General features: G+C 36.0%; 1 protein-coding gene across 2 annotated transcripts in view; it reads left to right on the top strand.

The window, feature by feature from the left end:
• The window catches only part of LOC118185710 (uncharacterized), a 141,078-nt gene that overhangs the window by 82,975 nt on the left and 43,676 nt on the right, over positions 1–14,427 (top strand). For both annotated transcript variants that reach the window (XM_085809756.1, XM_035355605.2), the window contains exons 6-8: positions 89–463; positions 4,317–4,471; positions 11,369–11,750. In XM_085809756.1, coding sequence (XP_085665882.1) covers positions 89–463; positions 4,317–4,471; positions 11,369–11,750 — 912 coding nt within the window. The remainder of the gene's footprint in view (positions 1–88; positions 464–4,316; positions 4,472–11,368; positions 11,751–14,427) is intronic.

Genomic DNA, 14,427 nt, shown 5'->3' with positions numbered 1-14,427 from the left:
GTGTATTTGATTCAATAATTTACCGAATTTATGTTTTGTATTTTTTACGTTAACCTATAATATAATCCATTGTTGAATGTTTTTTTAGGATATGAAGGTAGTCGTATTAAATGCTGTGGTGTTGAAAAAGTACAGTTTCATCCGGAATGTTATCCTATCCGTATACATCCTTCTGACCCTGTTTTCGGCCGTCGAAGCCAGAATTGCATGGAATACACCAGATCAAGCACAGCACCGCGAATCGGGTGTACTTTGGGTCCCAGAGAGCAAATTAATCAAGTAACTTCCTTTTTGGATGGGTCGGTTATATATGGATCATCCGTCGAAGAAGCCGATTCTTTGAGAACGTTTAAAGGCGGAGAATTGAAGACGTACAGGACGTCTGAAGGCCGCGAGTTACTACCACCAGACAATGAGCAATCGTACTGCAAAAGTACTGGGCAGTCGAGATGCTTCCTTGCAGGTTAGTAACTCTTTGATGTGAGGTGACAAATTTTGGCGGCATAAATATCACTAGAAACCAATGTTTAGTGATTGTAATTAAAAGTCAGTACAGGAATGTTTTAAAGATTTCGGAGAAGCTTTTAGTCCGTTTTTATAAGTATAATTCACAGTTGTGTCTACAGAATGCATTTTTAAATCTGAAGTTTATATTTTTAGTTTTATGTGATTAGTTGAGTATTTATATTTACATAGATTTATTTTTCCTTTTTATTATTACGGCATATTTATCTGTAAACGTTATTTTCTTACTTTAATTTTCAATGTTAACAGTTTGTTCACAAGTCATTCATTTGAAAGAGAAGTATTCCCTCCTTTTTATAATTTACTTCAATTCTTGCCAGGTCGTGTATATCACCACCGTTCACTTTTATGATAACGGCAAGAGAGCTTTTGTGTGGCTGTCTGTGTTATGTGTATATATGTGTTATAAAATGTTTCTAGACGCATGTGCATTAAATGAAATCAACAATCATACTTATTTACGATTTCTTCAGTGTAGAACGAACAAAAAATCATCTCAACAAAACAAAATCATCTCAGATTGTTAAAAATTGCTAATTAAGCAAACAGTGAACGAAACTTTTCAAAACACATCAGTAACATGAAATAAGCCACCCGGACGGTACAGCGGTTGGGGCAACCGACCTGCGGTACCGAAGGGGCCGGAATAGAATCCCGAAGAAGACATAATTATAACTGTCTATTCCTTCTTAGGAGGCAACGAAGGCTGCTTATTAGATGCCTCCACAATAAAATAGCCACCATTTCGAGCCTTAGCAGTGGCCAGTGTCGAATAGGCAAGTGCCCAAGATTAGATTAAATACTATGAAATAAAATGTAATAAAGTAAGATAACAAAAGCTATTAATCAGCTGTGAAAAATAATGAAAATAAAAAGTTAAACGCTGCAGATTGCAATTATAAAATTTTAAAGCAAATATACACTGGTGTGCAAAAATTAAGGACGAGACGGTTTTTTTAATATAACTTTGTACAAAAGCTTTCCAAATCAACACATTTAATACCGTAAGATCCCCAATACGTAAGGACATGAGTAATGTAAGCAACACTTACTAAAAGAGAAATCAGAGGGATAAAAAGAAGCTTTATTGGAAAAGTAGCATGGAGCGCAATGCGACTGAAGGCCGAAACATCCCTGTGATGGGTGTCCAGCAAGAAACATCCGGTCTTTAAATGGGGGATATGATCTCCCCTGACTGCTAGGCAGGTTTCACAGCGTCTGCCCATGCTGAGAATGAGGGTGTCAATGAGTTGTTGAGGCATTGCTGCTCATTCGTCTTGCAGCGCCAATCGAAGCTCCGGAATCGTTACTGGTGGTAAGGTACGAGCTTCCGAGCGTCTGCCTAGAAAATCCCATACATGGATACCGGAGATCGTACCGGCCAATCCATACGTTTAATATCCTCACTCTCTAAGAGCTGTTCGGCAGCTACTGTGCGATGACATGGTGCGTCGTCGTCCATGAAAAGGAACTGCGCACCAATAGCGCCTCTAAAAAGACGCACATATGGAAGAAGAATCTCGTCATAATAACTGGTCCCGTTGACTGAACCTGCGTCGAAGATGTGAAGGTCTGTAAGGTCTGTACGACTACCAAGCATGATGCCTCCCCAAACGAGAACACCGCCACCTCCATACCTGTCCCTTTCAATGATGTTCGAGGGATGATTGCGGCTTCCCCGCTCTCTCCAGATGAGTATGCGATGAGAATCGCTACTCAGACTGAATCTGCTCTCATCTGTAAAGAGTACTCGTCCCCATTCATTGTCTCTCCAATTCCGGTGTTCAAAGCACCACAGAGAACGCCTTCTCCGATGGGCAGGCGTTAGAGATACACACCATACACGGCGTCGTGCAAACAGACCACCACCGTGCAGTCTTCTGGCGACGGTAAAACGCGATATCGGTCGTCCAGTCGCCTGTGTCGTGTGTCTAGCGATTTCTCCCGCTGTCTGCCGCCTGTTTCTTCTGGCCTGTAAGGCAATATACCGGTCATCTGCGGGTGTGGTTCCTCGTGGACGACCACTACTAAGCCCCCGGATAGCTGTTCCTGTAGTTTGAAATTGTCTCCAAAGTCGTGAAACGTTGCTGTGAACAATTCCGAACTCTGCAGCCACACTTGTCACACTGCGGCCTTCCTCCAACTTCCCAATGATTCGACTTCGGGTAAAAGCATCCAGATGTCGTGCAACAGATTGATTATTCGCCATTTCTCGCTGAGGCAGCAACTCGGTGTGATTTTAACTGCTATACGGCGTGCAATCTCTTTGCCAGAAATACTGATCTTACACCGACAACATGCTTTATACTACTCAGACAGTCCCCCATTACGTCTACCTGCATATCTGCGCACGTGCTACCGTACATCACCTTACTTAATCTCCTGATTGGTCTTTCTGTCCGCTTTGCCTCTTCGTTCAGCTGATGTGCTAATTTTTCGACTTCGTCCTTAATTTTTGCACACCAGTGTATGTAGCGAAGGATGTGTAAAAAACGTAGCACATTAGTCCAAGGAGGATAACTTGAATCATATTAAATGAAGGTAATAAGAGAAGATAATATAAGAAAAGCATAAAATCAAAGCAGAAAGAGCAGGTGAAGAATGAGTACTAAATAAAGTTATCAAATTTTATACTTGTTAATTTATTTCAGTCATGTAACATATTCATATTTATTCATTTTCGTACTACCACTCATATTTTGGTTTTAATTTCGTATTATTATAAGCTGCTATTGAAAAATATTATTCTTCAGCTATTTGAACCAGTCTATCATGTTTAAAGGAGTGAAGCTTTTCACATTCACTGAAATGCATATTCTTTAATTATTTACATTAATTCCAATCCAGTCCTTCCTAATATCTTTCTGATATCTTTGTTTTCACGTTTCATTACCATTTTCCTCGACAGATGGCAGGCACTTTGTTCGTGTTTGCTTTATTTGAGCCATTGCTTTGATGTAAATATAGCCTTCGCTCATTCCAGTTTTGCAAAATCTTTTTGCTTCTGAAGAAGAGGAATCTGTATCTTATCGATCTCGAAACTTACGCCAAAATAAGATAAATTTTACTTAATTTTAAACTTTGTGCAGTTTTTATCACTTTTGATTTTTCGGCTTATTATCGTATTAACGTTTCGTCTTCTATATTTTGGTTCAATGTAGGTTTCTTATGCTTATACTTCCTTTTATTTAATGCACATATTAAACTCTTTTCACATTGCTGTTTATACAAAAACAAATATCAGCGTTTTATTTTTTTCCTTTTATTTTAGTCAGTGTTACGCTATTTTAACAATTTATAATTAATTTAGGATACGTTTTGCGTATTTTACTAATATTAGAACAATTTATAACGAATCTCTTTATTATTGTCCTGTTTATATTCATGATATATGTTATTTATATATATTCTTATATATATATATGTTATTTATATTTATTCATTAAAATCTATTATTAACTACCATAATTGTTTATAAGAATTAATGTTTAAGTACATTATAAATCACAGATTAGATGCTAATATAAATTACAGCAATTATTAGTTGAAAAGTCATCAGTTAAATATGTTTTTGATTGTACAAACTAGATATTCTGAATTAATGAATTGAAGAATTATTTTTAAAAATCAATATTGGACAGTGTAGAAATTTGTTATGATTAGTTATTATTAATAGCTTATTCTGTATTTAATCCCAGAAATATTTATTCATATATCTATGTTACTTTTTGTCAATATGTATTATTTTCCCCTCATTTATATTTATAAAAATGAACTCTCATTTTATCAAGGAGATGCACGTGCAAACGAAAATGCTGGATTAACTGTTCTACATACCGTATGGGTTCGAGAACATAATCGCATCGCTCGTGCCCTTGCTGAGCTAAATCCTCATTGGGATGACCATGAAATTTTCGAGGAAGCTCGAAGAATAGTGGGAGCTGAAGTAAGCTATATCTGTTATTTTGAACTTTATTTCTTTGACAGATTACTATTGTTACATTAATGTGTAAAACGAAAACTTCTCTTCTCTTTAAGTAATGTTTTCACAAAAAAAAAAAAAAAAAAAAAAAAAAGAGTACATGATACAGTACATCTTATGTCATAAAAAAGTGTTTATCAGAAAGAATGCCCGATATCATTACATACGAAATTCTGAGGAAACTATTTTAATCATTTTGGATGGGACATTAGAAAATGAACGATCACTCTTTTAGCGTTAGCTTTGGTATTTATACCGAATTTTGTTTTTATGTAGAAGGTATTTACACATTTTTAGAACAATTTCGATAAAGAATTTAAAAAGAGCAAATATTTTGGAATAAGAGTTTCTGGCAATAGCGTGTTGTTTGAAATAAGAAATATCCTCTACTACTTTTAAAATATTTCTTCTTTCAAAATGTCACACGAAACAAGCTGTGGCTTGAAGAATATATTTTCGCGCTTTCCGAAGAGAAATATTCTTATTCCATGGTTCAAAAGCGTTGTAAAATGTATGGTATTAAAATTTCTAAGTGCAAAATAAGCAATGTAATTAATCAGAAAGGGGAAAAAGCCGTCAATCATTGCTTCTACATGGGAAGAAGACTGTTCCTAATATGTCTAAAGTTAAATTGTTGGTAACAAGAGAAAATCCGCGGACGTAGAAATTAACTACAGAGTTTTTAAATGCAACTATAGCAACAGCAAATAAAATAATAAGCCAAGATTAACAACTTAAACGAGCTAAACACAGACCATTTATCAGCTTTCGCCGAAAATTGTGGCTCAATGCAGAACAATTTGAAGAACCCAGTATGAAATCAAATTAGCAGGAGATAAATGGAAATGCAACGTATCTTTCGATGAAGCATGGTTTGTCTAAATGGTTGCAACAAAAAATGGTTTATTTGTTACCAAAAACGGAAAGAAAAAAGTGTATAAACTTGGTACCTTCAATGGAAAGAAAGTTTCAGTGAGGAGTTTATGATTATCGCAGAATTCTCTTGTCATGAGAAATTAAAAATAAGAAAAGTGGGAAAAAAACGTTAGAACCAATTCAATATATTATCAAAGTTTTACGTCCGATATGTATAGAAGAAATTCCATTTCTTTAGCCCAATAACTTTCAAAGAGTGAAACTTCAACAAGACAAAGCAGCAGGTCATACATTGAAAAGTACCAATGCTTTCCTTAAAGAAATGACTGATACATGTATTGCAGATATATATTTTCAACATAATCCTGCGAAGTCTCTTGACGACTCACCTATGGTCTCTTGAAAAGAGATCTTTCTAAGCGCAAACCCATCGCATTTGGTGGATTCTGGAAAGCAGTGGAAGAGGTATGGAAATCAATCCCCTTAGAGGAAATCACGATGCAAATTTATAGTTAAAAAAAACGGCTATTAGATCGAACATTTAAAAAGTACTCTTTACATTTTAAACTTTAATTAAACGGCCCCGAAATCATTCTAAAAAATGTGTAAACACCCTTTTTATTTTCCATTTATCAATTTACTTAAATTCCTAGATACTAGTATGAGAAGATTTTAAGGGATCAGAAGCTTCACGTGCGTTAAAAAAAATCGTTGAAACAAAATGAAGAATTGTTTACTGTTTTGGCAATATTCCTAAGACACGAAATTGTAAGGTATCGGAAGATTCGACGGCTTTTAAAATAACTTTTTTGAGCCAAATTATCATTGCGTAAGCACTTTGTTATAGCCGTTAGCATTTAGAGTGCAGCAATGAAAATGGAATTTTCAATCTGACTGCCAACATTATTGCTATTGATATGGAAAAAGTTATTTTTTTAATCGATAACGTACATTCTCTTATTGCATAAATCGATACTGATTATTTTATTTAACATTTTGAATATTGTATTTGCCATGTAGCCTCATATTTACGTCATATGGGAGATATTACACGTAAAAATGCACGACGGTCTTAATTTTACTTTAGGATACAAAATGCTTGTAAATATAGCATTCAAGGTACTACATATTTTATATCATGTAAACTAAATTTGTTTGTAACTTTAGCTAGTTTTATATATTTTTTTAAAATTTATATGCATGCATATATTTTTGTTTTTATCATAACAGAAGATGATGCACTAAATTTTATAATAGTATAGAACAATATATGACTTAAAAATGATTTTTTTCGCATAAAACCAATGGAAAGATACTAAGCCTGTCACTCATGCCTAGTATATCACGGTAGTTAGTTTAAAATTTTCATTCTCTAAACTTCGTAAATGTGCTATTTGAGGGTTGAGTGGAATGATATAGCTGAATTGTTGTAAGTTGAATTATTTATTTTATGACGAAATTTATTTCAGCCCGTGACGACAGCTTTTCCCTAAGCGCACCTGTTTTCAGAATGAGAATTTAAATAAGTGATAAAAATGCAAGATATTAACGATGAGTGTTCGATAAATTGCATCGGAGAAAGCACTTTATTTTTTATTAAAGTATTGCTTTTTTTTAAATTCGTCTTCGTGTAGTTATACATAATAGCGAATTTATGAAAGCTGACTTTAATGAAAAATTATGAGTAAAATGCCATTATGCATGTGTAAATGAATTTAAATGTTCGTGTTGTCATCCTGTACCACTCAGTAGCGTATAAATCTGACATATGTTACCCAAAATAAAAACTGAATGTTCTCTGTCCGCCAAAATTTAAGGTATTGCATTTAGGAAGAAGTAGTTTATAAGGCTTAAATTTTAAAGCAGACAAAAGGGAAATGTGAAAATTGACACAATAACAAATCATACAGGGATGTATTGCATGTTGCTGAGGTTTACACATCTTGTTGCCTTGAAAAAAATATAAAACATGTTTACGAGAGTAACATTTAGTCTTTTTTCCACTTCAGCCCCTGACAAAACTATTTTTATCCAGCCAGTTTCTCGCAGTCTCAGAGAATCCAGTAAACGATTTCTTTGGGGTATCGTTTACAATATCTAAGAGAAAAATTTGAGGGGGAAAAAATAAATAAATAAAAAATAAAAAATAATTTTTTTTTTTTTTTTTTTTTGAAATTAAACCGTTTGCGTACATGAAATCTTGTTACCGTTCCTTATGTTTAAATATATCTAAAGAAGGTTTTGAGCAAATAGTCTTACTTTTTCGTTACATAATACTTTTTTCATTAACGTCTTCTGTAAATTTCAGATAATTTATTTGTGCAATACTGCAACGTAAAAAATTTCTTTTCTTAGCTTTTGAAATGCAGTGTAGAATCAAACATTTTGAATTTTAGAGTAAAACCCAGTAGTTTAGGTTAAAATAACACGCCAAATAATGATTATTGGAGAAGTCAAACAACAAAATTCAGAGTTATATTTGTAAATTTTGCAGGACTACTTTCGATGGTTTAACTACAGGACCATCTGCTTCAGCTGCTAAAGTGCAAAACGTTGTAGCACTACAAAAACTTAGGAAAATTACAGGACTACTTTCGATTGTTTAATTACAGAACCATCGAAAGTAGTCCGACAAAATTTACAAATACAACGCTGAGTCTTGTTATTTGATTTCGCCAATACCCAGTAGTTATTTGCACTTAATATTTGCAAGAATTTCTTACTAGAATTTTAAACTTTCTTTCTTTCCACCGACAGCGAGGCAGCCGGTCCACTGGGTAGTTAGCATATCGGCCAGGTAGCCCCGCTGACGGAAATAACTTGAACAAAAGACACACTTATAAATACATATTGTGCTCAAGACGACTGCTGGGGGCAGTGCAAACAAATGCTGGACGAAGACGATAGTGCATGATGGAAGAAGGGTGCATTGCGGGCGTGAAGAACAATTCCAGTTACATATTTACAGAGTAATGGATAGGTGGTTACAAATACTAAAAGTAATAAGAAGTAAAAAACTAGAAAGTAAAACAATGCATAAAATAAAAAAAGGCAAAACAGTGGAAACAATACATAAAATAAGGCAAAATACATAGTTCAAGGTTCATAATTCAAGGTTTACAGTTCAAGAAGATAAATATATACAGGGAATAAGAAAAGCCGAATAAGCTAACTTAAGATAAAATTAGTTCGCTACAGGTACAGAGCATACAGGGGCTTTGCTGGTGACGAGGATGGTGGCTGAGAATTACTCCAGCCTGTCTGAGATTATGCGTGCAGTGTTTATGCAATCGCATATGCGTTTCAATGCATTGCGATTTTTTGAAGTAGCTTCGGCCCATGCATAGATGTGGTTTGCTACTGGTTGCCTAAGATGATATTTAGCGGTCTCTCTGCAAGCGAACAGATAGTGGTCCGGATCTCCTACCATCCCGCATGAGCAATGCTCGTTTTCGCGTCGTCTGAAGCGATGCAGGTAAGTCATGAAGGGACCATGTCCTGTTAGATACTGAGTGAAGTGAGACGAGCCAGATTTTAGAAGCCGGCAGACTTTTGGAAAAAATCTGTAAACTCTTCTGCCGGTGGTTTCTGTCTCCCACAGATGTTGCCAACGTTTAAGTAATTCTCTCTCGAGCTCAGCTTTTAAGAACGAACCCGGGAGAGGCACGTCAAGTGTGCGAACGTGGGGGTCAGTTGCTGCTCTTTTGGCTATTGCATCTGCAATTTCATTACCCAGTATTCCAGTGTGGGCAGGTACCCACTGGAGTTCAGGCCTATAGTATTTAGGTGTTCTTAGTAGGAGTTTTTGTATGGCCCAGACGAGTGGATTTTTACTACATTTGCCTTGGATTGCCTGGAGGCTAGAGGCTGAGTCTGAATATATACTGGAATAGTTATTTTCCAGTGCGTAGACAAGTGCAGCTTGTAATGCAATCAGTTCAGCCTGAAAAACTGAGTTGTGGTGCTTAAGCTTTCTTTCCCAGGTCTTTAAAATCTGGTTCCCAAGTAGAACACAGTATCCGCTACCGGTGCCACATTCTCCTTTGGAACCATCGGTGTAGATTGCAGCGGCGTTGAACCACGTTGGTGACCTGCAGTTAATCGAGATATTGAATTCGGTCGGGTGGCAAGGTGCCTCGGGAATGCTTTGCTCATAGTCAGTATAAACATAAGTCCTATCCCATAAACTTATTGTCTCTTTGAGTCGGAGCACTCGCACTATTGCACTCTCGCGCTGAGCTAAGAGATGCAGAGGCGGTAGTCCTGAAATCACGTTTAGAGCATTAGTGGGCGAGGTTTTATATCCTCGGGTAATGCTCAGGAGGAATGGTCTTTGTGCTGAGCGTAGCAGATTCTCCATTTTAGTAGTGATCGTTATGCCCCACATGGAGGCTCCATATAGTGCAATACGTTCAGCAACTACAGAGTACCACGTCTTAGGCATCCTCGAAGAAACTCCCCATGTTGGTGCTGCTGTTCTGAGCATGGAATGAAATATCCTGTGAAGTCGTGCCTTGACCTCTTTTAAATGTGGCATCCAAGTCAATGTGTCGTCAATTATAACTCCAAGGTACCTCAAGTTTCTGACTATTTTAATATTTTTCCCATGAAGGTTGATGCACGGGGTTCTTCGATGGCGCTTACCTGGACAGATAAGCATACCTTGGGTTTTTGAGTTGGCAATAGTTAACTTATGGTCATTGGCCCATTTGGCCATCTTGTCCATTGCTTGTTGTGCCCTAGTCTCATATGCGTTGCGGCTGTGCCCTTTGTTACCAGCAAAAAGTCATCGGCATAAGCCAGTATTTCCGTGTGAGGATCTGTGTTAAAGAGAGTCAGCGCTGTGTCCGCTACAAGATTCCAGAGCAGTGGACCCAGACAGGATCCTTGAGGACAGCCTCTATTGATGGAACGTGAGTGCACTCCTGCGTCCGTAGTGGCTTGTAAGCGGCGATCACTTAGGTAGCTGTAAATAAGGTCAAAGAGAATCTTAGGGCTACCCATGTCCTGTAATCTCTTCAGTACATCGGGCCACCACAACGAGTCGAAAGCGCCCTGTATATCCACAGAGATAATGAGACTATGTTGGTTATTTATTCTGTTATTTGCTATTAATTTTCGTAGGTGCTGCAGCGCGTGATCCACCGATCTGCCAGGAATGAAGCCGTATTGTTTGTCATTTATGCTTTGTCCAGACAGGATATAGTGTTTAAGTCTTTGAAGGACGACTCTTTCTAGTACTTTACCCAAGGCAGGAAGAAGGCAAATAGGCCGGTAAGACGTTGGTACATTAGGGTCTTTTTTCGCTTTGAGGAAGAGCACCACCTCACCAAGTTTCGTGCCGGCTGGGAAATATCTGTTGCGCCAACACGCAGTGATGTAGGCATGCAGTAACTCCGGATGCATACTGTTAATGGCTTGCAGAATGCCATTATCTATCCCATCAGGACCTGGTGCTTTATTGGTGTTTAACGCTTTAACAATGTCGCTTATTTCTTTGGCGTTAGGCAGTGGTTCAAAATCTGTTTTCTTGGTATTGTAATATTGCTCAACGCTGGCTCTGATATTTCTTTGTGCGGGATTATCTGTGTCTGCGTTATCAGGTCTAAAGATATTGTCCAGAATGTGCGCAACTACTTCTGTGCTAGTTGCTGCTCCGTGGCTTATTGTGGCACTGTGATTTCAAATAATTTTATTAGTTTTTAACTGTATCTTTCTGTTTAATTACTTTTAAAAAGGCTTAAGAACTGGCGCGTTTGGCTGTCTCGACGTAACTTTAATACCTCCCCTGAAAAAAAAAAAAAAACTGTTACTTGAAATGCGATTAAATTCCAGCAAATAAATTTTCAGAGATTTCTAGGTGTTAATGTTACTAAATTTCTAGGTGTTAATGTTACTAATGTGTAAATGTTACAAATGTTACTAAATTTTAATATTCTGTATTTTATTAATTTATTTTTTAATTTATGTATTTTTTGCTTACAGTTGCAACATATAACATACAAGGAGTTGCTACCAGCAATTTTGGGTCAAGACATTGTTGATAAGTATGATTTGCAACCTCAAGACAGTGGACACTATACAGGTTACGACATTAATATCAATGCTGGGATATCCAATGCCGTCGCTTCTGCTGTATTTTCTTTCTTATTTTCAATGATGCCATCCCACTTCGAACTGTACTCGAAAGACTACAAGAAACTGGGATCAAAGCCTATGAGTGATACATTCTTTCAACCTTCCGATATGTATGATCCAAATAAGTTTAATGAATACTTACTTGGCTTAGTAAGTCAGAAAGCTCAAAACAGGGATGAATTCATTACTAAAGAAATGACGAATAATATACCCACAGATTCAAGTGCAAGTGAGTAAACAATTAATAATCAGTATTAATTAACTTAATGTTGATCAAATTCCATAAACTAAAATCTGAATATTTTGTCCTGATTTTATTCCTTTTTGCATTTCCTCACTTTGATTTGGCATGATTATTACTTGTTTCATTTTCCAAACTGCAAATGTTTCCAAACTTCAGTTGCAAACATTTTTCTGCACCTGAAAAAGTTCTAATAGGAAAAACATCTGAGTTATCCAAAAAATTAGAGACTCTTGTGAAAAATCTGAAAATACAATTTAAACTAGAAAAAGTGGTTTAGTTTTATGTAAGAAAATTCAAAATTTGTGACGTTGTGGTTGCATTTTATGTCAAACTGTAATTCATAAAATTAAGGAAAATCAGGTAAGTGCTATCAGAATTTACTATTTCGAATAAATGAAAGATAAATCGGAATCTGAAATTTAGAAAATGAGCTAGCAATACAGGGAATTCTTTTATGGCGATCACCTCTCTAAAGACGCGTCTACAACAGGAGACGTATATCCGAACAAGTAAATAATCTTCTGAGGTCTGATATGCCTGCTCCAGTCCGTGTACAGGGAGAAACATACCCGGCCTGTCAGATACATGTGAATACAGTGTTGTTGGAGACTTATTTAGCGATATCCAAACAAACTGCGTATGGAAATAACATGCCTGAAAACTTTCCTTGTTGTTAACAGAATTTTAGAAGATTAGACAATAGTCATTCAAGATTAAAAAGTACATAGGCACTTTAATAGGTATTATGCTGAAATAGTTTATGAGGTAGTTAAAAAACGCTTTTGTTTATTTTAATAATATTTCATTTCATTTCATATAATTTCAATAATATTTCATACCTTTGAGAAAGAAATAAATTTTCAAAATACAAACTAGTCTTTAAAAAAAATTATGTCCTTATAAAATTCAGTAAATTGCTTTTTGCCTTGGAATTGCTTTTATAGATGACGTTTACTAAGGGAGTTCTTATATTCTATTATTTATTTATTTATATTTGAGAAAAGTACTTAAGGCTACAAACTTTATTTAAGTACTACGTTTTATTAAGTATTTACGTTTCATTCTAGACATATAACTTAACACCATGCAAAATAGAAGTATTTGCAAATTAAACAGATTCTTCCGATCTCTTTAGCGTCAGAAAAACTTTTATTTGTGATAAAGTTTGGTTTCAGGAAGAGAAAATAATCCTAAATTTATGTATCTGGAGAATAGCCAAGGTAGTTGCGTACGTACACTTATTTTCGATCCAGTAAATTGCTGTACGCCTCCAAAAACTGCTGTACGCTTGTTGCTGTTCGTTCAGGTGTTTCATTTTGCAAGGGAAAAACAAAATGTGAACATTATTGCAGACTTTTGCTTATTCCCTGAGTCTCAGTGATATAAAAGATATGTATGCCAAATTTCAGAAGATTGGATAGTTTGTAAAATTAGGCATAAAACACCATTTTCAATTATTTACTTTTATTGGGAAAACCAGAAATCACAAACTTAAAATGATGTTGAAACTAGACACTAAGGTTAATAGGTAGATTGATGAGCAAAACAGGCGCTATATTAATCAGCTCCGAACGATTCGATCTCTTCTTTTTTTCGCTTGGCGAAAACTTTTGTTTGTCCGTGACCAATTACTTAAACTTTATCAGAGTAATTTATCTTTCTGCGGTATCGTTGACCACCTTAACAGCGTTCACGTGGCTTCTTAGATAATCACTGCAGTATTCTATCACATCAATGGATCCCAGACAATTCAAAAAACGTCTTTTTCATATTAGTAATAAAATATTCAGATCTTTTCCTTCGAAAATTCATTCCTTCCCTTTTTCGTTTCATTTCCTTTTTCTTTGCAGGTTTAGTTTCTAAATTTGTTATCATATCTCTGCATCTGGGTCAGTGATCAGAAGCTGTAGCATATCCAAATCATTCTTAGAGCCCTTCGACTTACAGTTGCCTCAAGACAAAAGCCAACATATATGAGGCTGATAAAATGTGCAACCTGTTTCATGTCTTTCAATTCTCGTTGAGGAATATTCAACTGTTTAGTGAAGAGGACAATTTTAAGTGTATATATTGTCTTTGCCATCCACCTTGCTTGATGCAGAGCACCTGGAATCCTGAAACTGAAGTCGTTTTCAGACCAACATACTAGCTACGGGAGTGAGAGTTGTAATAGCTCTTTGTGGTCTTCTATTGGATGCCCTCCGTCTTTTAGGACATTTTGAATGCCGTTAACTATTTCTAATCGTTGTTCTTCCAGAAAGCTTTAAACGGGACTTTAGTATTGTCGTATATGTTGTAACGTTTGAGCACCCGTTATGGATGAAGGAAAGACGAGATGTCTTTTAAATATTCATTTTTAAACTTAACAAGATTTCAGGATTAAAGAAAACTAAAAGAAATTACAGACATAATAAAAAACCGGCCTCTTAATGCGGCTTTTCGTCGCTGGTGCGACTTCACTCAAGTCTCTCTCTGCATAGAATCTCACACAAAAGCCCATTTCTTTCCCTTTTAGTTAAACGTCTTTTGGAAATTCTTTAGGGGAGGTCTTTTATGACATACTGTTTGTTCGGAAACCACACCAGAGGATTTCTGTAACTCATTTCCGCAGATAGTTCTAACTAAAAATTAGTCTCTCGGCAAACAGGAAGTTCTTTAATTA

This window comes from Stegodyphus dumicola, chromosome X2 (assembly GCF_044657685.1).
Source record: "Stegodyphus dumicola isolate Sdum_Otavi_A_Nest chromosome X2, ASM4465768v1".
NCBI lineage: Eukaryota > Metazoa > Arthropoda > Arachnida > Araneae > Eresidae > Stegodyphus > Stegodyphus dumicola.
This window is presented reverse-complemented; position numbering and strand designations above follow the sequence as displayed.